Source organism: Dipodomys merriami, unplaced genomic scaffold (assembly GCF_024711535.1).
Source record: "Dipodomys merriami isolate MVZ:Mamm:240054 unplaced genomic scaffold, mDipMer1.0.p SCAF_16, whole genome shotgun sequence".
NCBI classification, from domain to species: Eukaryota; Metazoa; Chordata; class Mammalia; order Rodentia; family Heteromyidae; genus Dipodomys; species Dipodomys merriami.
Genome location: NW_027202937.1, coordinates 6,643,188 through 6,665,860, shown reverse-complemented (window position 1 = coordinate 6,665,860; position 22,673 = coordinate 6,643,188). Strand labels below are relative to the sequence as shown.

The 22,673-nt window shown below is 44.7% G+C and overlaps 1 protein-coding gene across 2 annotated transcripts in view; it reads left to right on the top strand.

Moving 5' to 3' along the window:
• The window catches only part of Dnah8 (dynein axonemal heavy chain 8), a 205,509-nt gene that overhangs the window by 167,976 nt on the left and 14,860 nt on the right, over nt 1–22,673 (top strand). For both annotated transcript variants that reach the window (XM_070023840.1, XM_070023841.1), the window contains exons 88-91: nt 3,872–4,032; nt 17,879–18,035; nt 21,729–21,881; nt 21,977–22,166. In XM_070023840.1, the coding sequence (XP_069879941.1) occupies nt 3,872–4,032; nt 17,879–18,035; nt 21,729–21,881; nt 21,977–22,166 (661 nt within the window). The remainder of the gene's footprint in view (nt 1–3,871; nt 4,033–17,878; nt 18,036–21,728; nt 21,882–21,976; nt 22,167–22,673) is intronic.

The following is a 22,673-nucleotide window of genomic DNA, read 5'->3' as shown; positions in this document are numbered from 1 at the left end:
GGCTACTTTGGGTGCCTCCTAAAAGCCATCTGGAGGGCTGGGAAGGTGGCTCAGTGGTAGCGTGCTTGCCTTGCATGCATGAGGCTCTGGGTTCGATTCCTCAGCACCACATAAGCAAAAAGAAAAAAGCCAGAAGTGGCGCTGTGGCTCAAGTGGTAGAGCGCTAGCCTTGAGCTGAAGAGCTGAGGGACAGACAGCGCCCAGGCCCAGAGTTCAGGCCCCATGACCGGACTCAAAAAAAACAAAAACAAAAAAAAAAAAAAAAAAACTAAAAGCCATCTGGAGATGTAGAGGTACACACTGAAGTCAAAAATCTCAGGTAGGGGCTGGAAAGGTGGCTCAGTGGTAGAGTGCTTGCCTAGCATGCATGAATCCCTAGGCTTGATTCCTCAGTACCACATAAGCAGAAAAAGCCAGAAGTGGTGCTTTGGCTCAAGTGGTAGAGCGGTAACCTTGAGCAAAAGATGATCAGGGACAGTGCCCAGGTCCTGAGTTCTAGCCCCAGGACTGGCAAAAAAAAAATCTCAGGCAGGTATATTTCCAAACACGTTCAAGAGAAGTCCACACATGAGTGTGTCCAACATGGTTTATGGAGCCCAAGACAGTCATCACAGGATGTTTTCCCTGGGATGGAGAGCTGAACAGGAGTGTCCCCAAGGCACTTTCCCCCAGGTCATGACAGTGGCTGAGGAATTTCACTTCTGGGAAGACAGGGCAGTGTCTGGCAAGCAGCAAGGCTGCCTGGCCAAATACTTGAGCCAGCTTCAGTGAATGTCCGGCCCTGAAGAAGAAAGACCAGGTGGTGTCTTGTAGCATCCAACACCACAGCCCTGGCATTCTAAACGGGAAAGATGCAGTGGCAAACGCAGTGGTGTGCCATCGCTCAGCCTGGCGCGTAGGAGGGGAGCTGTGTGGTGCGACTGCATCCCGCACCGGAGGTGTGGCCTAGAGGAATTCCCACAGCGGACAAAGACGCCGGTAGCCTCGTCTGTGGTGGGACTTGGAGGCCGTGTCACCACCTGGGAAGATGTACCAAAGATCACCCAGAACACAGCGGGCTCGGGACAAAACTTGGTCAAGGTGCTTCTATTGACAGCAGCTGGCAGCACAGGCCCGGTGTGGCCAATTGTTATCTAAAGGTGTAAGGCCTCTAGAGAACCTTCCATTCGAGTCATCCACATGGCTAAAAAAGAATAAAAAAGAGGAAATCTCATCTCTCTGAGTAATGGCTCTGCTCTTAGCACTGTTCTCTTTAGTAGCACTCAGCTGCTCCCCATTCTTGTTTTTTTTTGGGGGGGGAGGTCCTGTCATGGGGCCTGAACTCTGGGCCTGGGTGCTGTCCCTCAGCAATTCAGCTCAAGGCTAGCGCTCTACCACTTGAGCCACAGCGCCACTTCCGGCTTTTTTTTCTTTTTTGCTTATGTGGTGCTGAGGAATGGAACCCAGGGCCTCAGGCATGCAAGGCAAGCGCTCTACCACTGAGCCACCTTTCCAGCCCCGTGCTCCCCATTCTTAAATTAATCATTGTCACCATCCTGACATGTACAGCCAGCCCTACCTCACCTTTCCTCTGGAGGTGTCTCTTCCAGCTCTATTATATTTACCCTAGACTTCATTACTTTCTGTCACCTGCCTAACATTTGTTTTGTATCCTTTATTCCATGCCTTTGCTTGCATGGCTTCCCCAACCCCAAATTCTCCTGACAGAATCCTTACTTTCAGGGCTTCTCTCCCTCTTTAATAAAGCCTTACCTGACATCCACTTGGCCACTCTTTCCTCCCGCTTTAAGTACCCATAGTGTTTGGCTTATTTTTTCCTGTTCTGGCTCTTCCCTGAGCGTGCTTTGTATTGTGGTTGATAGATTAATTCTCTTGTCCCGCTACTGGGCCACAGCCTCCTTGAATGAAAGGACTGCGAGTCGTCTCATCCTTGCATTCTGTTCTAGTTCTCAGCTCAGTGCCTTGAGCACAGGAGTTGAATAGGATAGAACTACAGAAAATGAAGCTTTTGGGACACCAGGTATTTCTGAGCAATCGCTGGACCTAAAAAGAGCTGCAAGAAAGCCATAGAGGGAAACTTGCAGAGATGGTGAGACTGACAAGAGAGACAGCAGAGTCCTTTCCACCTCAGCCCTCTGAGTGACCCAGACATTATGCCTTTCCATTATTTCTCTCCCTGCTGGGAAAATCACTTGGAGAAACATGAAGTCGTTGCCTCAAACAGGCTAATAGGCATTCAGCATCATTTTCCCCTGTCTTCAAAATAAGTCTGTTCACGTCAAGTGTACATTTCTTCTCGCACTGTTTTGTTACAGATAATCAATCAATTCATATGGAATGAAAAAAAGGATATCTTAAGGGGAACAAGGCGGCAGGATGCATTTGCTTCTTGTGGACAGGGACAGGACATAATTAACAGGGGATGTTCTCAGCCTCGAGATGATGGCAGGGAGAGGTTTAGAAGCTCTTCTGACCTTGTGCAGGTGCTCTGGGTCATTGCAAGCAAATTGCACGTGCCCAGCCCCCCTGGCGGGACCCTCCCCCCCCACATACCGTGGGGGAGACAGAGGGCAGTGAAGATACCCAGAGGCCCTCTGTAGAGGTGCTGCCTTGTGGACTCTGAGTATGTCCCCCTCTGCAGGAGTGGAAGTGAGGGTTGTCTGTCGCATTCCTCTAGCAGGGCTTGTGCCTAACCCCCACTCCTGCCTCTCGGCCACACCTCCCGTTCAGCTCTGGTCCCAGGGCTCTGGGCATGTCTCCATCTCTGGTGCTAAAAGAGGGCTCATAAATGGTTTTGTGTTGTGGCATCTCTCTTTTCTTCATGCGTGTGCTAATTATTCTCTCAGTGATTTTGTTGGGACGCATTCAAAACCATATGAAAATGGAATTCAGGTGACCCTTCCCCCAGAGTAGCAGTTTTCATTTGATGCTCAACATATCCTTCCTACCCTCCCTCCCTCCCTTCCTTCTTTTTCTTTCTCCCTTTCTCCTTTCCTCCCTCCTTCCCTCCCTCCCTCTCTCTCTCCTTCCTTCCTTCCTTCCTTTCTTTCTCTCCTTCCTTCCTTTCCTTTTTTGTTTCTCCTTCCCTCCTTTTCTCCCTCTCCCTCCCTCATTCTCCCTTTTTTTCCTTCCCTCCCTTCCTCCCTTTCTCCCTTCTCCCTTCCTCTCTTTCTCCCTTCCTCTCTTTCTCCCTTCCTTCTGCCCTTTCTCTTTCTCTCCTTCTGTTTTGCCTTATTTCTTTCTCCTTCCCTCCTTTTCCTCTCTCCCCCTTTCTCTTTCTCCCTCTTTCTCCCTCCCTCCCTCTGTTTCTCCTCTCCTTTCTTTCTCTCTTTATTCCCTTTCTTTCTTTCTTCTTTCTTTCTTTCTTTCTTTCTTTCTTTCTTTCTTTCTTTCTTTCTTTCTTCCTTCCTTCCTTCCTTCCTTCTTTCCTTCCTTCCTTTCTCTTTCTTTTTCTTTCTCTTTCTTTCTTTCCCTCCCTCCCTCCCTCCCTCCCTCCCTCCCTCCCTCCCTCCCTCCCTCCCTCCCTCCCTCCCTTCCTTCCTTCCTTCCTTCCTTCCTTCCTTCCTTCCTTCCTTCCTTCCTTCCTTCCTTCCTTCCTTCCTTCCTTCCTTCCTGTATGTACTGGGGCTTGAACTCTCAGGACTTGGGCAATATCCCGTAGCTCTTTTTTGCTGAAAGCTGGCACTCTACCAGTTGAGCTATAGCTTCATTTCTAGCCTTTTGATGGTTAGTTGGAAATAAGTCTCACAGACTTTCCTGGCTGGTTTCAACCTGCAATCCTCAGATCTCAGCCTCCTCAATAGATAGGATTACAGGTATGAGACACCAGCGCCCGGCCTCAATTTCCTTGCATTTCTTCTCTCACTTACAGGTCTGGTTCAGCGAGAAGATGTTTGAACCTACCTTCTGTTTTTATACTGGCTATAAAATCCCCGTATGCAAAACCTTGGACCAGTATTTTGAGTACATCCAGTCCCTGCCGTCCTTAGATAACCCTGAAGTCTTTGGGCTTCACCCCAATGCTGATATCACGTAAGTTCGCCACAGTTTTTTAATTTGAAGGGCTCATTTGTAACTCAGCCTGGCAAAGACTGTGCATTTCATTTTCTCTCTTAATCTTTCTTCTTTCCCCTCTTTTTATGTTACTGTGAAAAATAATGTCTTTTCCTGTCTCCCAATTACAACTTTGTCACATCTTGGCCTGCTCTCTTCTCACTAAATCCTGATGCCCTGGTGTTTATGACAACCTCAAAGTTCTAATTTATGCATTGATTATTTCTCCTCTGTCATGTCATAAAACCAGTTGGTGTTATTGGTATTGATGTTCTCCATTGATAGGACAGTAGTCTGGAAGCTCGTTATCTCTTTCTCCTAAAATCTATGACAAACACAATGCTCATTAATGCAGCCTAAAAAGGCGCAGTATACAGACAGAAGTGGAATTCCTGCCTGACCCTCTTGGATGGCCTCCCTCCTCACCCTTGCCCGCCTGGCTCCTTCCATCAGGAGCTGCCCCCTGCGCAGACCCAGCCCAGAAGAGACAAGAAGCGCCTTTTTGTTCCAAACCCTGTGGATGAGATCTCCCTGACTCTCCTCTCTGTAAAGATCCCGGCCCTGAACTCCAGACCAGACCACCAGACTCCATGGGGAAGCCCGAGGGACCCCATCCGAGCTCCCTGCCTGCTCTTCTGCGTGGGCATCGCCTCTGTGGCCCACCCTACCCCACAGACATCTTAGTCCTCATGTCAGTCCCACCTCTTCCATGCCCTCTAATCTGGCTCACAATGATTTTCATCTCCAAAACATGGCATGAACAGAGACACTGTGCCAGGAAGCACTTTGTCGTTGCCTCTAGCTATGAACTTGGAGAAACTATACGAAGTTAGCTGGGAAGAGGAAAGGGGCAGCAGAATAAAAGGAATGTTTGGGGATCCACTTGAAATATACTTGCCCTGGAAGATAGACACAGTGAAGTAAGTGGTCTTACTCTGAGGTTAAGACTGTAGCCGACTGATTGAGGGCCTGTCTCTGTGTGTCTCACACACAGACCTTCAAGGTCCAATAACACCATGGTCCTCCCCACCTCACCCCCAGACCTCAGCTCCCCTGGTCCTCCCCCACTTGTCCCCCCTTAGCTTCCTGTTAGTCGAGCCACAGGCCCCCAACCACAGAGTAATTGCACTTCCTGGAACATAACCTCTCCCCTGAAATACTGCAGCACATCTTCCACATTGCTTAAATGTCACCTTGTTAATGACACCTTCCCTGGCTACCCTGAATACAAACTGCAACCTACTCCCCTACCCCTTACCCTAAGCCCTGACCTCCTGGCCTATAGTTGTTGGTTTTCTTCTGTAGTGTGTATCACCAACTCATATACTACTTTATTCATATGTGATCATATATCACCACTACTGAAATATAAATTCCATTGCATCCGGAACATCTGTCCATTTCCGGTGCTGTGTCTTTAGATACTCAGAAGTAGATACTGATTTGCCGGTTGATATTGATTCTGTTGATACTGAATCAATGATACTAAATTCTCCAAGACTGAGAAGAATCTGACCAATGGGATCACCTATAAAACAGTCTTCACATAAGTGGACAGAAAAATGCAGGCAAATCTCCATGTACTTGTAAATTTGTGATTTAAAAAAATGCCCACTTATTGGCTGGGTTTGATTCCCCAGCACTGAATGAAAGTGTTCACCTTTGAGAGCTCTGAGCTTTGATTCCATTTTGGCAAGAGCCTGAAGAGTCACAGTTGCAGTTGAAGAGCATGGAAAACCACATTGAGACGGTTTCTCCTTGGCCTAAAAAGGTCAGCGATCCTCTGCTGTGATTTACTGTAGCAAGTTTGTCCACTAGCTTTCAAGAAAGATGAAGCAGCTAGACAAGGTCCAGAGACACAGAACCACAGAGCAAGTGGGGTCGAAGGCTTCCCTTGGCTTTATTGTGAACTGTTAGAAACCATCAATAAAGAATCAGTGAGGGCTGGGAAGGTGGTTCAGTGGTCGAGTGCTTGCCTTGCATGCATGAGGCCCTGGGTTCGATTCCTTAGCACCACATAAGCAGATTTTAAAAGCCAGAAGTGGCACTGTGGCTCAAGTGGTAGAGACTAGCCTTGAGCTGAAGAGCTGACGGATAGTGCCCAGGCCTAGAGTTCAGGCCTCACGACTAAAAAAAAAAAAAGAAGAATCAGTGAACATCCATGCACCCTCCTACCCTGAAGCCCACCATCATTCATTTTATTCACTTGCCTATTCCCTTTCTGTAGCTCTGTATATTTATACACCTGTCGCTATATCCATACAACCACATTGCCTCCTCCTTTTTCTCCCCCTGCTCGCTCTCTCCTTGTAGGCCTTCCTAGTGACTACATCTAATGCTAATAACTCACCTGTGTGTGTGTGTGTGTGTGTGTGTGTGTGTGTGTGTGTGTGTGTGTATCAGAGTCTTTCCTCTTATTCTACCCTGATATATTTTCTCTTGCACACTGAGTGTCCTGGTTCCCTATGACTTCACTGTATTTCTCATTTGCTTAGAATTTATGCACTGATTCCACTCCCAGCAGCAGAGCTGAGCCCTAGAGGTCAAGATGTCTCTGCAATCCTTTGTCCTCAGAATATATCCCATGGAGAGGACATAGAGTACTGTGTTCAAAAGTCGCTCAAGCATGTTTGCATCTCTGTCATGCTGCAGTCACTGAGTGCTATGTGTATGGGCTTTAGTTATTGATTTGACGCTGTAAAATCTGCACATGGTTCAAAGACCACAACTAGATAATAAAGTGTTCTCAGGGAACGCCTTTACCCTTTCCAGGTAGCACTGTGGTCTGGGACATCCCATGTTTTTATTTTTTCATTTTTTTTCATTTTCCAAATTTTTATTAGGACCCATTACTTTGACAAGCATTGTTGTTCCATATTCACATGTGCACATGAAGTATTTTAGCTAGATTCACCCTCCCTCTCCCTTTGTGTTTGCCCTCTCCCCCTCCCACGAGGACCACCCCCAGGACAGAACCTGCTTTGTATGCATGTCATTCATGTCTTTAGTGCATGCTAATTGTTCACAGGTGTTTCACTTTAGTATTTTATACATCCACATAAAGAATTTTAATCAGCTCCACTCCCACATTTACTCTTACCTTCCCCATTCAGTTGTTTTAGTTGTTTTAGTTTGCTCTCTTTATTCACATTGTATTTAAAACATGCCTCTCCTTTTTAAAAAGTCTTTCCTTTGCCTGCCTGCCTCTCAGTCCCCTGCCTCTGCTCTGCTCGAATCCTTCCGCCAGGCTCTCCTGAGGGGAGCTTATCTGTCCCAATGAACTTTAGAAGAGCTGTACACAAGTCTATGCTGTCCAGACCACGCCTCTTAAGTGACTTCAATGAAGTATCTACTTGGGTGTCTTTCAGACAGCTCCACCTTCAAGAACTCCCCACTGAGCCCATGATTCCCCCACTTCTTTTTTTTTAATTTAATTTAATTTTATTTGTGAACATACTGTACAGAGGAGTTACAATTACATGGGCAGGACAATGCGTACATTTCTTACCAAGCATTGCAGCCTCCTCCTTTGTTTACCCTTCACATCCCTTCCCAGCCTCCCCCCTCCCCCCCAATCTCAATCTTTCTTCCCCCACTTCTTCTCCATCAAAATAGCACTTGGAATAAAAGACAAGCTCCCCCACCATCCCCAACCAGGCCCACCCCTCCAACCTCATTTAGAGCCCCGTGGTGACTCAAGGAGCAATCTTACAGACCCTGTGCATAAATCAGCCTAGATTGGAGATGATGATGGGGCCGATGGAGGGACAGGACCAGTGTAAACTGGAGCTGATGGGCTTTGGTGAGCAGGGTGATGGTCGAGAACCTTCTTCTCTAGTTGGTGTCCATCCACTGACACTAGCAAGTGGTAGAAAGGGGACAGGACCCACCTTTGTGCAAGGCTGTCTTCACACCTCTGTCCACAGGCCCACACTCATCACTGGTACTCACGCTGTAGGTTACCACAGTGAGCAATCTTTTCTCACATTGAGTGAGGTCAGGTAGAAAGCCATCTGCCTCAAATGGAGGGGACAACTGGCTGGCCTTCGAGACTTGCAGCATCCTGCCTCTGGTCTGTTTCCATTCAAGTCCCATTTGCCCCTGCTCCCCCTCTCACCTACCCATCGCAGGGCACCCTTTCTCCAGCACATCTCAGCCCATTTTCAGATCCTTGCTCAGGTAGTTGGCCATGTTCTGCAGCTCTGTGGTCATCTGTTTGGGGTCTCTTCATTCTAGATTGAATTCTTCTTTCTTCTGGGCATCCTCCCCAAAATGATCCTGACTTTTTGAATGGCTTCTTCGCTCTACTTCCTTGCTGTTCCCCCAGCAGCCACCAGGAGACAGTAAGCAATAAGGGACTCGGCTTCCAAGCTAAAACCTGCCCCGTGTCACTCTGGAAGATGGAACTCTTGAATACGAGTTCTATATGAAATCAAGGAAAGACTTCAAGATGTCCCTCCTGTATCTGGCCTGGGGAAAGGAATGGTGGAGGATTGGATTTACTGGTCTACACATGAGAGGAGTTTAAGTCCCATTTGAGGTGTGTTAAGGTGGGAAAGATGGAGAATTACGTCTGAATGGGATGAGAAATATAGGCACAAGCCCAAGTGGGAGACAGGAAAGACACCATGTGATATGCTCAATAATAGCTAAGTCTGTGCGAATGCCAGAAGAATCCTTAATTTACATAATTACCCTCACCACTAATCCTGCTTCTAGATAAGCTCGTGGGCTATACTGGGCCATGATAAAGAACTCCATGTCTCTGTTCATCAGAATGTGTCCTCTGAAGTTCACATTCATAATTTTTGAGCGGGACAGAGATTTGGAAAAAAAGAGCCACATGTCTCTCCCCTCCTTAGTCTTTGCTTCAAAATGCAGAATCTTGGAGTGGGGATATGGATACCAAGCTGAATAAATACTTTAAAATAAGTAAAAAATCTCTCCCAAGGGGGCAGACATCATGGTGACAGAAACTATAAAAATGCACAGCGTATTCACATTTTATTATCTAGATTTATAAGGTTCTAACACTGCAGATTCAACGATCCCAATGTCAAAAGCAAGTTATTTATTTGGGCTCTTTTTTTTCTCATTAGTGGTTATGCATATTTTTCTACTGAAATTTATCAAATCTTATTATAACTTTTCTATTCATTTCTGTGCAGGACAAATTTAAATGTGTGCCATTAGTATTAGCTGATGCTTCTGAAATTTTCTTTTTTTTTTTTTGGTATATGCTTACTGAATTTCCTGTGCAAAGGTATACATGAATCCAGTCTGATTTGGATACGCCTGTGCACTAATATCTCATTAGAAGGCTAATTGTTTATTTTCTAGGTAGTTCTGGGTCTGAACTGCTTTGCATTTTTATTGCCCATGACCCTGACTTCTCAAAAAAATCATCAAGCCACACAGATTGAACTTCTTCCCGTATTTCTTCAGAGAAATTTTCTTCAAGAAGTAACTCAGGCCCCAAATTCATGGAATATTACAATTCTCAGTCTCCACCTCAGAGCCTTTATGGAACCTGTTTTCCTGAAACCCCCCTGGGCGTTTGAAGCATATAGAGATATTTGCAATTCTCCATTATATTATAGCCAGCTGACTAGGCTTCTGCCTTTCACATCTTTGCAGACATAAAAATCACATTGTGGAAAAGGAAATCTAAGTTGGATCGCTGTGGAATACTAGACAATTGCATTCTGTGCTTAATCAAATGTGTATTGGGGGAGGGGGTTGGGGGCTCAGTGGGGGGGGGAGGGGGGAGGGGAGATCTGCATAGCTGGTCCCACCCTCATTCAGAAGGAATCCTCTCTTCACACTCCTTCCCAACTGGTATGTTTTGAGGACTCTTTTCAGATAGCCTCATAAAAGAATTTAAAAACCCATAAAAGTGGGCTGGGAAGGTGGCTCAGTGGTAGAGCACTTGCCTTGCATGCATGAGGCCCTGAGTTCGATTCCTCAGCACCACATAAGCAGGGGGAAAAAAGCCGGAAGTGGCGCTGTGGTTCAAGTGGTAGAGTGCTAGCCTTGAGCTGAAGAGCTGAGGGACAGAGCCCCCCCCCCAATAAAACACCATAAAACTGACTTCTTAGGTAAGAGGTAGCAGCAACTGTAGCCTCCCCATCAGCCTCTCCCCAGAGTGCCTGGGAACTTAGTCAGAGCCAACGGAAACAAGATGGCGGCCCCCACGAAGGCCTGTGCCATTGCTCCCGCCACAGGCACAGAGCACTTCTGCAGAGGGGAAGCAAGCTGGGGGCGAGCCCAGTGAGCGCCTGAGATCCCTACTGGGGTCCTGCTCTTTTTTCTTTGTAGTGAAGGCGGGCTTGAAGAATGATTTTGTGCGCATGAGTGGAAATTTACAGCAGTTTTCCTTTTTACCTTTGAAGACCCATGTTGATAAAAATAATAATAATTGTCAAGCAGGCTCTCCTCTTTCTGATTCTCCTGTTTTGAGGGGAAAGGCATCTGCAAGCCATCCTTGAACTTTTTTTTTCTTTGTTGGTTTTGGGGCCTGAACTCTGGGCCTGGGCGCTGTCCCTCAGCTCTTCAGCTCAAGGCTAGCGCTCTACCACTTGAGCCACAGGGCCACTTCTGGCTTTTTTCTTATGTGGTGCTGAGGAATCGAACCCAGGACCTCATGCATGCAAGGCATGAGCCACCTTCCCAGCCCCCATCCTTAAATTTTTTTTATTTTTTATTTTATTTTATTTTTTTTGTCGGTCGTGGGGCTTGAACTCTGGGCCTGGACGCTGTCTCTCAGCTCTTCAGCTCAAGGCGAGCGCTCTACCACTTGAGCTACAGCGCCACTTCCCCATCCTTAAATTTTTAACAGCGGCAACAGTCCCAGCATTTAAAAGTAATTGGGAAAAAATAGAAGGAAAATACCAGTAACCCCGAGGGAAGAAAAGTCACTGAAAATAGCCTATGAAAACAACAAAATTAAGTTATCAGAAGTCAAGGATGCAATATTATATCTATATATCTACATAGATATATGTCCCTTTGTAAGGTAGAGATGTGGCAAGAAAAGAAAAATAGCAATATTCGTGTGCTAAATTTTTACCATAAGAAGGAACAGATAATTAAATTTTCATGCCCTTTAAATATTGGAGAATTGCTTTCTGTTGTATTTGAAGTTTAATACAATTCCAGCCAACTGGCTTTAATTCAACAAACAAACATTTATTGAGAACTTGCTGTCTGGCTAACTTGGAGATGCAAAGATGAGTAAGATGCTGTCCCTGCCCTTGGAGCTCATCCTCTCCTGGGGAAAAATGAATGAATGGCAAATACTTATGTAATGTATTCTGATAAACTCAAAAATCAGGGTCCTGAGAAATTGCTGTGGTGTATATGGGCAATACATATGAAGGAACAATACATTCCAACTTTGGGATCAAAGAAAAGTAGTGTGGGATGTCACATTTAAGTTATGCCTTAAAGGATGCATGGTTCTCATGTTAGAAATGAGGTGTGCAGCAGGGACCGAGTACAAGGAAGAGAAACGTGGGTGGAAAAGACCACACCATAGACGAAGAAATAGTCAAGATGACTGGGGAAAGGGCATGAAGAAGGAACAGTGTAGTGGGTAGCTGGGAACCAAGCACAGCTTTCTCGGATGGGGTAGGGGAAGACAGAGCTCACACAGATGTGAAGGACAGACGCAGTGTGGTTTGTGCAGATTGGGGGTGTTGTGGTAAGGAATCTGGGACCGTTGTGCAGGTGGTAGGGCTGGTAATAAGGCTGAGTACAAGAAAGGATGTGGGGATGGGACGTAGAAAAGCAAGAGAGCCCGGGGAGGGATGGTTCAGAGGCCCCATCTCTGAAGATTCCAGTTGGGCAACTGGGAGAAGACCGCCGTTCAGAGAGATGGGATGAGAAAGCGTTCAAGAAGGGATAAGAAATCACGAGACTAGTTTCAGATTTGTATGGGGTAAGACGCAAAGGGCTGGAGGAGTCCAGGGAAATGTGGCTGGAGGAGTTTGTGGGGGAGTCAGAGACTGGGTGTTACTCAGCCTGGCCTGGTGTTTCTGGTTCTGTGTTAGTCATCACCGTGGGTAGCAACACCTCCATTGTCCCTAGGAGCAACTTGCCAGCATGTTCTGTCTCCACAGAATCTAAAGCTAGATGGAGCCCAGGGGATACTATGAATCACACACAAGTTTAAGTTTCTGGGAAAAAAAAAAGTGAGGGCTGGGAAGGTGGCTCAGTGGTCAAGTGCTTGCCTTGCAAGCATGAGGCCCTGGGTTCGATTCCTCAGCAGCACATAAGCAGAAAAAGCTGGAAGGGGTGCTATGGCTCAAGTGGTAGAGCGCTAGCCTTCAGTTGAAGAGCTGAGGGACAGCGCCAGGCCCAGAGTTCAGACCCCACGACTGACAGGAAAAAGAAAAAAAAAAAAAAAAGGTGAATGACAACCTGTGAATCCACCACCTGTAATGATTTCATTTTGTTGTCAGATATTGTTGTAAGACTTCTCCTTTAGAGTTTACTTGCATTTTGCCACTACTACCTATGCACTTTGTTTAAAACCTAGGATTGTGTGATACACAATTATTATATATCAAGTAAACATTTTTTTTGGGGGGTCCGGTCATGGGGCCTGAACTCTGGGCCTGGGCACTGTCCCTCAGCTCTTCAGCCCAAGGCTAGCACTCTACCAATTGAGCCACAGCGCCACTTCCGCCTGCTTATGTGGTGCTGAGGAATCGAACTCAGGGCCTCATGCATACAAGGCAAGTGCTCTACCACTGAGTCACCTCCCCAGCCCACTCAAATAAACATTTCTTAAAACACAAAACTCCAAAGTTCAGAAATGGGCTGCGAGTATCTTTTGTGCCATTTTACTGAAATACTTTGCTCTCTGTTCACATTTTCAAGGGTGTGAATGTTCGAAGTACTCATCTTTCCATCTTTAAAATGAGTGTCTTCTTGCATCTTCTAAGAGCCCAATATCTGAGTAGGAGTTGCCCACAAAATAAAGTAATTTTACAGTTTAAAAATTATACATGACTGGGCTGGGAATGTGGCTTAGTGGTAGAGTGCTTGTCTAATATGCATGAAGTCCTGGGTTCAATTCCTCAGTACTACATAAATAAACAAAAATTATACATGACATATATAATGCAAACTCAATTCTGATTCATTAAAAGCAACTTCTATGTAATGAGCCCTTCTGTGAAATTCACATATGTAAAGGTAATATGGAAGCAATAACCTGACTCTGTATTTTGTGTTCTTTTTGTTGTGGGGCTTGAACTCAGGGCCTGGGTGTTGTGCCTAAGCTGTTTTTTACTCAAGGCTAGCACTCTACCACTTTGAGCCACAGCTCCACTTCTGGGTTTTTTTTGGTGGTTAATTAGAGATAAGAAGCTCATGGACTTTCTTGCCCAGGCTGGTTTTGAACTTTGATCCTCAGATCTCAGTTTCCTGAGTTGCTAGGATTACAGGCATGAGCCACCAGCACCTGGCCAGTGACCTAACTCTGGATGGGGAGATAAGCATTCACTAAGTCTGATGTGAGGACTGCCCTAATCACTGTATTGACTAGGAGTCCAGTATGTAAAGCATGGTGCCATGTGCATTTACCTGGCTGAGACCCTTGGATGGGAGACAGCTGGATACAATGTCTGGGTTCACACGTACTATTCGACCTGCTCATCAGACAGACGTCCTTTGGGGAAGTATGTCCCCCCTTCCTCTGCTTCATTCCTGAGGGGTTGCAAAGGCCAGCTGCTTAGGTTCCCTCTGTTCCCACAAAAGTGCAAAGAGCCAGGATAACTTTTATCAGTGAGTAGCTGCTTAGAATTCTGACAGTGCAGCAAGTTCCACAAAAGCTTGTTTAATTCACACCTAGGAATAATGAGAGAAAAGGGTGTGAGTTTCTCTTCCCATACACTAATGAGAAAAGTGAGAGGAGAGTCTTTCTGGGGGTGGGGGAAGGGAGGGAGGCTGGCAACACACACACACACACACACACACACACACACACACGGGTGAGGTGTGTTTCTGTGAGGGGGGGGGAACACACCTCAGACAAGATATATGTACAAGACTTTATAACAGTAAGTCTTTATAACCGTAAGTCTTGATAAGGCTCTCTGAAACTCTGTAGAGTCGACAGAAGAGGTGCTGGACTGTGTATTCACTGCTGAGGTGAGGCATCATTCAGAGGCTGCAGAATAACCTCACGGGGAACAATAGTCAGTTATGGTCTCATTTTTGTGTATCATATTCTGGGTTCAGGTATTAAATTCTAGAAAGCCATTCTGACTGAGATTTCTGTATGATAGGTTATTTTTTTAAGTCATCCTTTTTGCTTTATGTTTTTCTGTATTATGTTCTCAGTTTAAAAAAAAAGTGTGATTTTCATAATAGAATATTAAAACCACTTCCATTCTGAAAAACAGAGAAAGGCAATCTTCCACTGGCGAAGCTGCCTCAAGGTCAACAAACCAACAGAAGCAAGTCAGCGACAAATGCTCCAGGTTCACAGAAACATACCGCACTCATGCATGTCCCCCCACACACACACCAAAACATACCTCACACTTTCTTTTAAAAACTACTTTATCAAATACTGAGTAAATGTACAAGAGTAAACCCATGGTTAAATAGAGTATAAAACATTGCCTTTTGTATACTATTTCTATATTACGTTTCTTTCTCCTCCTCCCTCTTCTTCCTCCACCTCCTCTACTTCCTCCTCCTCTTGTTCTTCTTTCTCCTTCTCCTTCTCTTTCTCCTCCTCCTTCCTTTTGGTGAGTAAGTTTTTCCCATTCCATTTCCCCCTTTCTCTAGTTTACAGCACCCATAGAAATCATAATACCCATTCTGAACTAAGTCTAAAATGAATGTATTCATCATTCAGAATCTCTTAGTTCTAAAGCTCTCTGCTGAGAGTCCCATGCTTTAATTCTATCTTGTTTGGGTTTTTTTCCCCTCCCAGTCCCACAGTTAGATCTGCAGTTGTTTTTACACTATAATGCTTATTTAGATTTACACATCAGTTCTTTTCTATACCTCACACTTTCATTAGAATCATTTTTCTCCTTTCTCATGTATATTCTTTGGATTTCCTCCAGTGAAGGCTTGGTGGTGGTTCAGTCTTTTCCTCTTTTCTGATATGTCTTATTTTTGCCTTCCTTACTTGAAAACTACTTGTTTTAGTTTTCGTTTTTGCAATGCTGGGGAAGGAACCCAGGGCTTTGAGCTTGTGAGCAAGTGCTCTACCACTGAGCAACATCCCCAACCCTGGAAAATAGTTTTAATGAGGCATAATGTGCTTCTATAAATCCCTTCCTGTCAGGTGGATATGAAGATGATTTTTAATGTTTGTGGGCCATGTAACAACCACTGCAGTCTAATTTTTGAACATTTCCATCATCCCCAAATAATGTCTTGTTCTCATCTGGAGTTAATCTCAACTGCAACCCATCCTCAGCCCAGCATCAGGCAACTAATAATCTGTTTTCTGTCTTTCCTGAATATTACTTGCAAGTATAGTATAGTATAATATGTAAATATGTATATATATATATATATATATATATATGTATAGCCTTTTGTGTCTGGAGCCTTGAATTAAGCGTTTTTGAAGTTCATATATATTGTAGCATGGGCCAGTCAATATTGTATTTCACTGTCTTTTATTATCCAGTAGTGTCCCTGTGGATGGCCACATTTTGTAGATAGACATTCAACCACAAGTGGATAGGCATTAAATGACTAGGGAGGAAATTATTGGGTCATACGGTTGATTTTTTTTGTTGTTTTGTTGTTGTTGGTTGTGGAGCTTGAACTCTGGGCCTGGACGCTGTCTCTGAGCTCTTTAGCTCAAGGCTAGCACTCTACCACTTGAGCCACAGCTCCACTTCTGGCTTTTTCTGCTTATGAGGTGCTAAGGAATCGAACCCAGGGCCCCATGTATGCGAGGCAAGCACTCTACCACTAAGCCACCTTCCCAGCCCAGTTGATGTATTCTTAACATGTCAAGAACCTGCCCAACTATTTTCCAAAGTTGACTGCACCAGTTTACCTACAATGGATACTAGATAGAATACTCTTTTCCATCATTGTAGATTTTGTTGCTGCTGTTAAGAAACTGACTGGGTCAGTATGTTATTTTTTCCTAAATAGTCTGGTTTATGAATCTCTGGCTGCTTTTTAAGTACTCTGGTATTCCTGTCTTACTGTGTTGCATCTGCATACGATTCTTACTTGTTTGTGCATTCTATGTAAGGTTCATCTTCCTCGGAGTCATTATTTCATTTATTTTCTCTGTTTTATTGTCAGTCTTCTATCTCTCCAAAACTTTACTGAGCTGTCCATTAGAGTTTATCCCTGTGGCCTACATGTCTCTTAGCTTTTCTCTCATCATTTTCTACTTATTTTCTCCTGTGCAGATTCTACGTAATATCAGATCTATTTTCCATTTCTTTTTCTTTCTTTCTTTTTTGGTCATGGGGCTTGAACTCTGAGCCTGGGTGCTGTCCCTCAGCTCTTCAGCTCAAGGCTTGTACTCTACCACTTGAGCCACAGCACCACTTCCAGTTTCCTGGCAGTTTATTGGAGATAAAAGTCTCACCGACTTTGAACTAGCTTTGAACTGTGATCCTCAGATCTCAGCATCCTGAGTAGCTAGGATTACAGTCATGAGCCACTGGTGCCTGGCTGCTTTCTACTTCTAAAGTTCTCTCTTCATCTGTATCCAATATGCTATTGAATCCATTATGTACTAGCTGTTATGGCAGGCAGAATAATATCAGTATTATATTCTCCAGAAGCTGGAGACAGGTGTCAACCTTATATGACAAAAGACATGTAGGTCTGAGACAAAGCGACATTAAAATAGGGATGTTGTTCTGGGTTATCCTAGCAGGCCCAATCTAATAACAAGAGCTCTTAAAGAGGGAAACAGAGTTGAAGTGGCAGAAGGAGGAGATTCAGATGATTAAAGGCACTTAATCTGTCCTTTCTGCCTTGGAAGGGGTAGGAGAAGGTCACCAGGAATGCTTCTAGAAACTCTGGAGGACCCTCAGCTGATAGCTAGCAAGGAATTGGGGATCTCAGTCCTACAACCAAAAATAAATGAGTTCTGCCAGTAATATATCGAGCAAGGAAATAAATCTTTCCCAACCACTTACAAGAAATCTAGCCCTGCCAACACCTTGATTTTAGCCCAGTGAGATCTGTGTCATAGTTGACTCACCAAGCTATAAGATAGTAAATTTGTGGTGTTTTAAGCTGCAGACTTAGTGGTAGTTTGTTATAGCAGTGAAAAACACTAATATAGGTTCTAAGTTTTAGAACCTATCTTTTTTTTTCCCAGATGTTCTGGTTTGTTCTTTTTTAAGTATGCTATTCATGTGTATAGTTTTCTATTTCATCCTCATAGCTAGATAGAATGAAGTATCACAGGCAGACTCTTTCTACATCACCCATTTCCTGAGGGCACAGCCCCAGTCGGTCTCAGATTTAGATTTAGATTTGAACATCAGGGTCAGTTGATGTCCCCAGAGTACAGTCTGACTTAACACCTCTGGATTCCAGTTTTCACTCTGCGTTTTGTTGACTTGGAGGATTTTTTTTTAATTTAATGTCTTTTATTGTAAGGTAATTGTACTTATCTCTTCGAATCTTACCTATGTTTTCCGTTGTCTTTAGAAAGGTTGTTCATGAAAGCAGTCGCATCATCTTGTTCAGATGGGTGTCTCACCCTTTCCTTAAGGTGACTGTGCAGAGGTGTAACTGCTCTATTTGCAGGATGCAGATGTACAACTTCAGTAATATCACCATATCTCACTTCGTTCCTTACTGCCAGCTATCAGAGCAACACCGCTTCCGACGTTCTTGAAACAATCACCAACATTCAGCCCAAAGAGAGCGGAGGAGGAGTGGGGGAGACCCGCGAGGCCATCGTGTACAGGCTGTCTGAAGACATGTTGAGCAAGCTGCCCCCGGATTACATTCCCCATGAGGTGAGCCCCTCCCCTGCCCAATGGTGCCCGGGCTCCACCCAGCTGAGCACAGGCCTGGGTGGTATGGGTCAGTCACTCCTGCTCTCTGCCATTCCCCCTTCATTTTCAACATGCATTTTACCCTTTGTTCTTCTCTTCCTTACCCTCCCTCAAGCATCGTCTGAATTATGACTGCCATTCATTCTGACCCCTTTCCCCATTGTCTTTCATGCCTTGAACCAGGAACTTCCAACCTCTGATACTTGGGTAGCTGGGACCACAGGCATGTACTGCAACACCCAGTGTTCTCCATTTGTGTGTGTGTGTGTGTGTGTGTGTGTGCGTGCGCGTGCATGCATGCTCCAGTCCTAGGGCTTGAATTCAGGGCCTAGACACTGTCCCTAAACTTTTCCACTCAAGGCTATAGGGCTCTACCATTTGAGCCACACCTCCATTTCAGACTTTTTGGTAGTTAATTAGAAATTAAAAGTCTCATGGACCTTCCTGCATGGGTAGCCTTCGAACCACAATCCTCAGAGATCAGCTTCCTGAGTAGCTAGGATATAGGCATGAGCCACCAATGGCTGGCTCAATTTCTGTCTGTGTGTGTGTGTGTGTGTGTTTAACCTCAAAACACCTTTACAACGTAATCTATCATTCAAAAATATTTTCTATTTGACAAATATAATAACATTTTAATATTTAAAGTACTATACATGTTTATTGATATTTTAAAATATTAAATTATTTTAAAAGAATGGTAATAAACCCAATTTATATGTTAACATAAATGACACTTTGTTTTTTAAGATAACTGTTTTCAGAGGCAAAAATTTTATGAAGATGTGTGTGGATTATCCAGGTCTATAATCTCAGGTACTCTTAAGTCAGAGATAGGGAGGTGTGCATTGGAAAAAGTTAGAAGATGAGATCATCTCAACAAATAATGAGTGGGTGTGGTAGAGCACACGTAGTCCCAACTACTTGGGAAGTTATAGTCTAAATCACATAGCCTCTGATGAACCCCACTCACTGCAAACTCCTGAGGGAATGAAAGAGTCAACTAATATGTTTCTGGTATTATAAAAGCAATCCACTCTAGATTCATACTTATTTATGATAGAATGTCAGACTGCTTTTAAAATTCAGGAACGCTTCAACTCAGCCTCCTTCACGCAAGTGGGAAGGGTTGTGTTTTCTGTCCAGCCTAAGCCTCCTCTTTCCTGTTCTTCCATTGCTGGACATAGCTTTGCCTGAATCCTAGACTGGCCTGGGTCAGATTTAACATCTTGATGGACAGGTCAGCGGCTAATGGCTTCACCATTCTGGGGCACCTGGCAGCCAGGAGCCCTGAGGTTGCCTGGACTCCAGGCCTCCTGCCTGCCACTGGTTATTGTTTGGAGCCTGCACTTCTTTTGAGGCTTATCATCTAGCTCTCCTGCTGCCATTTTTCTTCCTAGAGTTGACCATAGAGTTGTTGGATTTCTCCTAGAGTTGACATGTTGCATTTGGCTGGGTCAGTGAAACTCCACTCTGATTATTTACCCGTACATCTGAACAGAAGCTGTTTACCATGGAAACAGTAACTTACCTGCCCTAGAATGCCTGGCAGATGGCCTGTCTAGCAAATTTCCATCAACTACATTACTAAACTCTCATGTTCATTTAGCTTAGCCATTTTTCAAAACTTCAAAACAAAAAATAAGTTATTCTCTCTTTTTTGGGGGGGGAGGGGTCCGGTTGTGGGGCCTGAACTCTGGGCCTGGGCGCTGTCCCTCAGCTCTTCAGCTCAAGGCTAGCGTTCTACCACTTGAGCCACAGCACCACTTCCAGCTTCTTTTTTTTTGCTTATGTGGTGCTGAGGAATCGAACCCAGGCCCTCATGCCTGCAAGGCAAGTGCTGTACCACTGAGCCACCTTCCCAGCCCCTATTCTCTCTTTTTTAACACATTATTTTCTATTAGGCTTTTCTGTTATTCCCTTTTTAATATTCTTTTTTTTTAAATTTAATTTAATTTTATTTGTGAACATACTGTACAGAGGAGTTACAATTACATGGGCAGGATAATGCGTACATTTCTTACCAAGCATTGCAGCCTCCTTCTGTGTTTGCCCTTCACATCCCTTCCCAGCCTCCCCCCTCCCCCCCAATCCCAATCCTTCTCCTTCCCCCACCTTCCCCCCCCCCCCCACCGACGTTGTAAAGCTCGTTTTGGACATGACAACTTGTACTTCTCATTGTTGCAACAGGTCTACCTGTATCCTTAAACAACTGGTTTTTCCCCATCTCCTCCACAAGTTATACTGACATCAAATATAGTGAAAGCAGGGGTTATACTGTGGGGGAGGGATCCCTTTTTAATATTCTTTTAATCCCTAAGTGCCTTATACACGTGATAACTCTTACTTCTCAAGAGAGCACCAGCAGAACCAAGCTAAGGGGTAGAGCAAGAATTTGAGCAAACATGATCTGGCTCCAGAAACTCTTAACCAGTTCTCCAACAATACAAGCCGTCTTAAAGATTTTTTGGGTTTCTGCTACATGGATGGCACCAAGGCATTTGGTTAAGATTTTGAAATAAATGGCTTCCTGTAGAAACAAAGATTTTGAAAGCTCCCCTGTGAGGGGCTGAGAATGTTGGAACACTCGCTTAGCACGCATAAGACTCAGGATTACACCTGGAGTGCCAGGAAGGTGTCTGCTGCCAAGACCCCTTCTGCCCCATGCAGAGGCCTGGTCTGTAAAGTGGGAAGGAAGGTCTGCGGACCGGGAAGTGCTCACATCCCGTACCTCAGGAAGGGGGCGTGGACTTCTCCAGCACAGAATCCTACAATCGCTGGCTTGCTGGTGATTGGACTGACACAACCACATTAAATTCTCTCCCATTGCCTGTGTCCATCCTCAGCCTCCTAATCCAGCATGTCTTGGGCCATGGCCAGCAGGAAGTTCAAGGCCTCTTCATGAGCTCCTGCCAGTATTTTCAGTCAGTCTTTTCTTGGCATATATCACCACATTAAAATGTGAATGTGTATAGGTTTAGTTTTCAATCATTATTTTTGTTTATTGTTCCCACCAACCAGAGGCTTTTGTATTGATCTCTTTAAAGTCGTCAGTGAATGATATATGCCCAAAGGAAGAAATGACAAGTGCTCAGCAGCTCTCTTACAGAGTCAGATCTTTTCACTGATTAGCTCAGGCGAGACACTCTTGTAGCCACCGTAGCCGTAGCCCTCACCATCTTAGGAAACTACAGTTAATGCTATTCACTGGCGGTCGCTCAGTAAAGATTTTGTCTATGTTAACTTTTTGTGACATTCTAATAACTCTGCATGCATAATGATAAGAAACCCCACAGTGCTCTCATAAAGGTTAGATTGTGAAAGAATATCTAACTGACACTTAGTACTTAATCATTTGAAAGGGGAAATAGGTACAATTTTCTTTCAGCTTTTTAAAGTACATTTGCAATTATCAACGAAGTACAATCAGTAGGAAATAAAAATCATTTCAGTTGAACAGTGGTTTTTTAAGCTCAGAAAAAAATGGGTGATTTAATGGCAAATTCAGTTCTGCAAGAGCTATTTTAGAGTCTGTTTGGTCAGCTAGAGATCTAGTGAGAAGAAGAAAAAGTATTAGGATTGGAGAGGTCACGGGGTGGGAATGACAGATGACTTTAGCCGGCTCTTTTAGGCATGTGGTAATCTTTCTTTTAGGTGAAAGCTCGCTTGGTAAAGATGGGGCATCTTAATTCAATGAACATATTTCTCAGACAAGAAATTGACAGGATGCAAAGGGTCATCTCAATACTTCGCAGCAGCCTGAGTGACCTCAAGTTGGCCATTGAAGGTACCATCATCATGAGCGAGGTGAGCCGTTCCTCTGTCGGCGGTCTGCTCTCCCCTTCCTCCTTCTTTTTGTTGCTCTTTCTGAATTCACCTGTTTGGAACTTTCCCTTCTCCAGAACCTGAGAGACGCCCTGGACAACATGTATGACGCTCGAATCCCTCAGCTCTGGAAGAGGGTGTCCTGGGATTCCTCCACCCTGGGCTTCTGGTTTACCGAACTTTTGGAAAGGAACGCTCAGTTTTCTACCTGGATCTTCGATGGGAGGCCTAATGTGTTCTGGATGACTGGTTTCTTTAATCCCCAAGGTAGGCAGGTGCCCTCAGGTTAGGCAGACTTTCGAGATGGAATGTGTAGTGGGTAAAGCAATAAGGTGGTGGAAGTGCTGGACACGCCCTTTCTAAAGCTGGAAAACACAGGTGATTCTTCTCCATTGGTGTAGCGCGTGCAGTCCGAGATTCTTCCTCTGTGTCTTCGTGTTCGTGTGCCTCAGCAAACCATCAGTCTGTCAAAACACATACAAGAGTGAAAACAAATTCTCTCCAACGTTAGCTTAAAAAAAAAAAAAAAGCTAAAAGATGCACTGAAAATTGTAGAGATTGGGAGATCAGACTGACTTTTCAAACCATCCATCATGAGACAAAAAGTATGCAGAGAGTTTGCGGGCCTCCCCCTCCCCTGGGGTGCCCTGTAACCCTGCCTCCTCGCGCATTTGCTCTAAACATGTGTGCTGAGGAATTGCCAGCTATATGCCATAAGATAGGTAGTTGTACTTGGAGTGACTCTCCGCTGGAAGGAAGAGATTTGGATGCCTT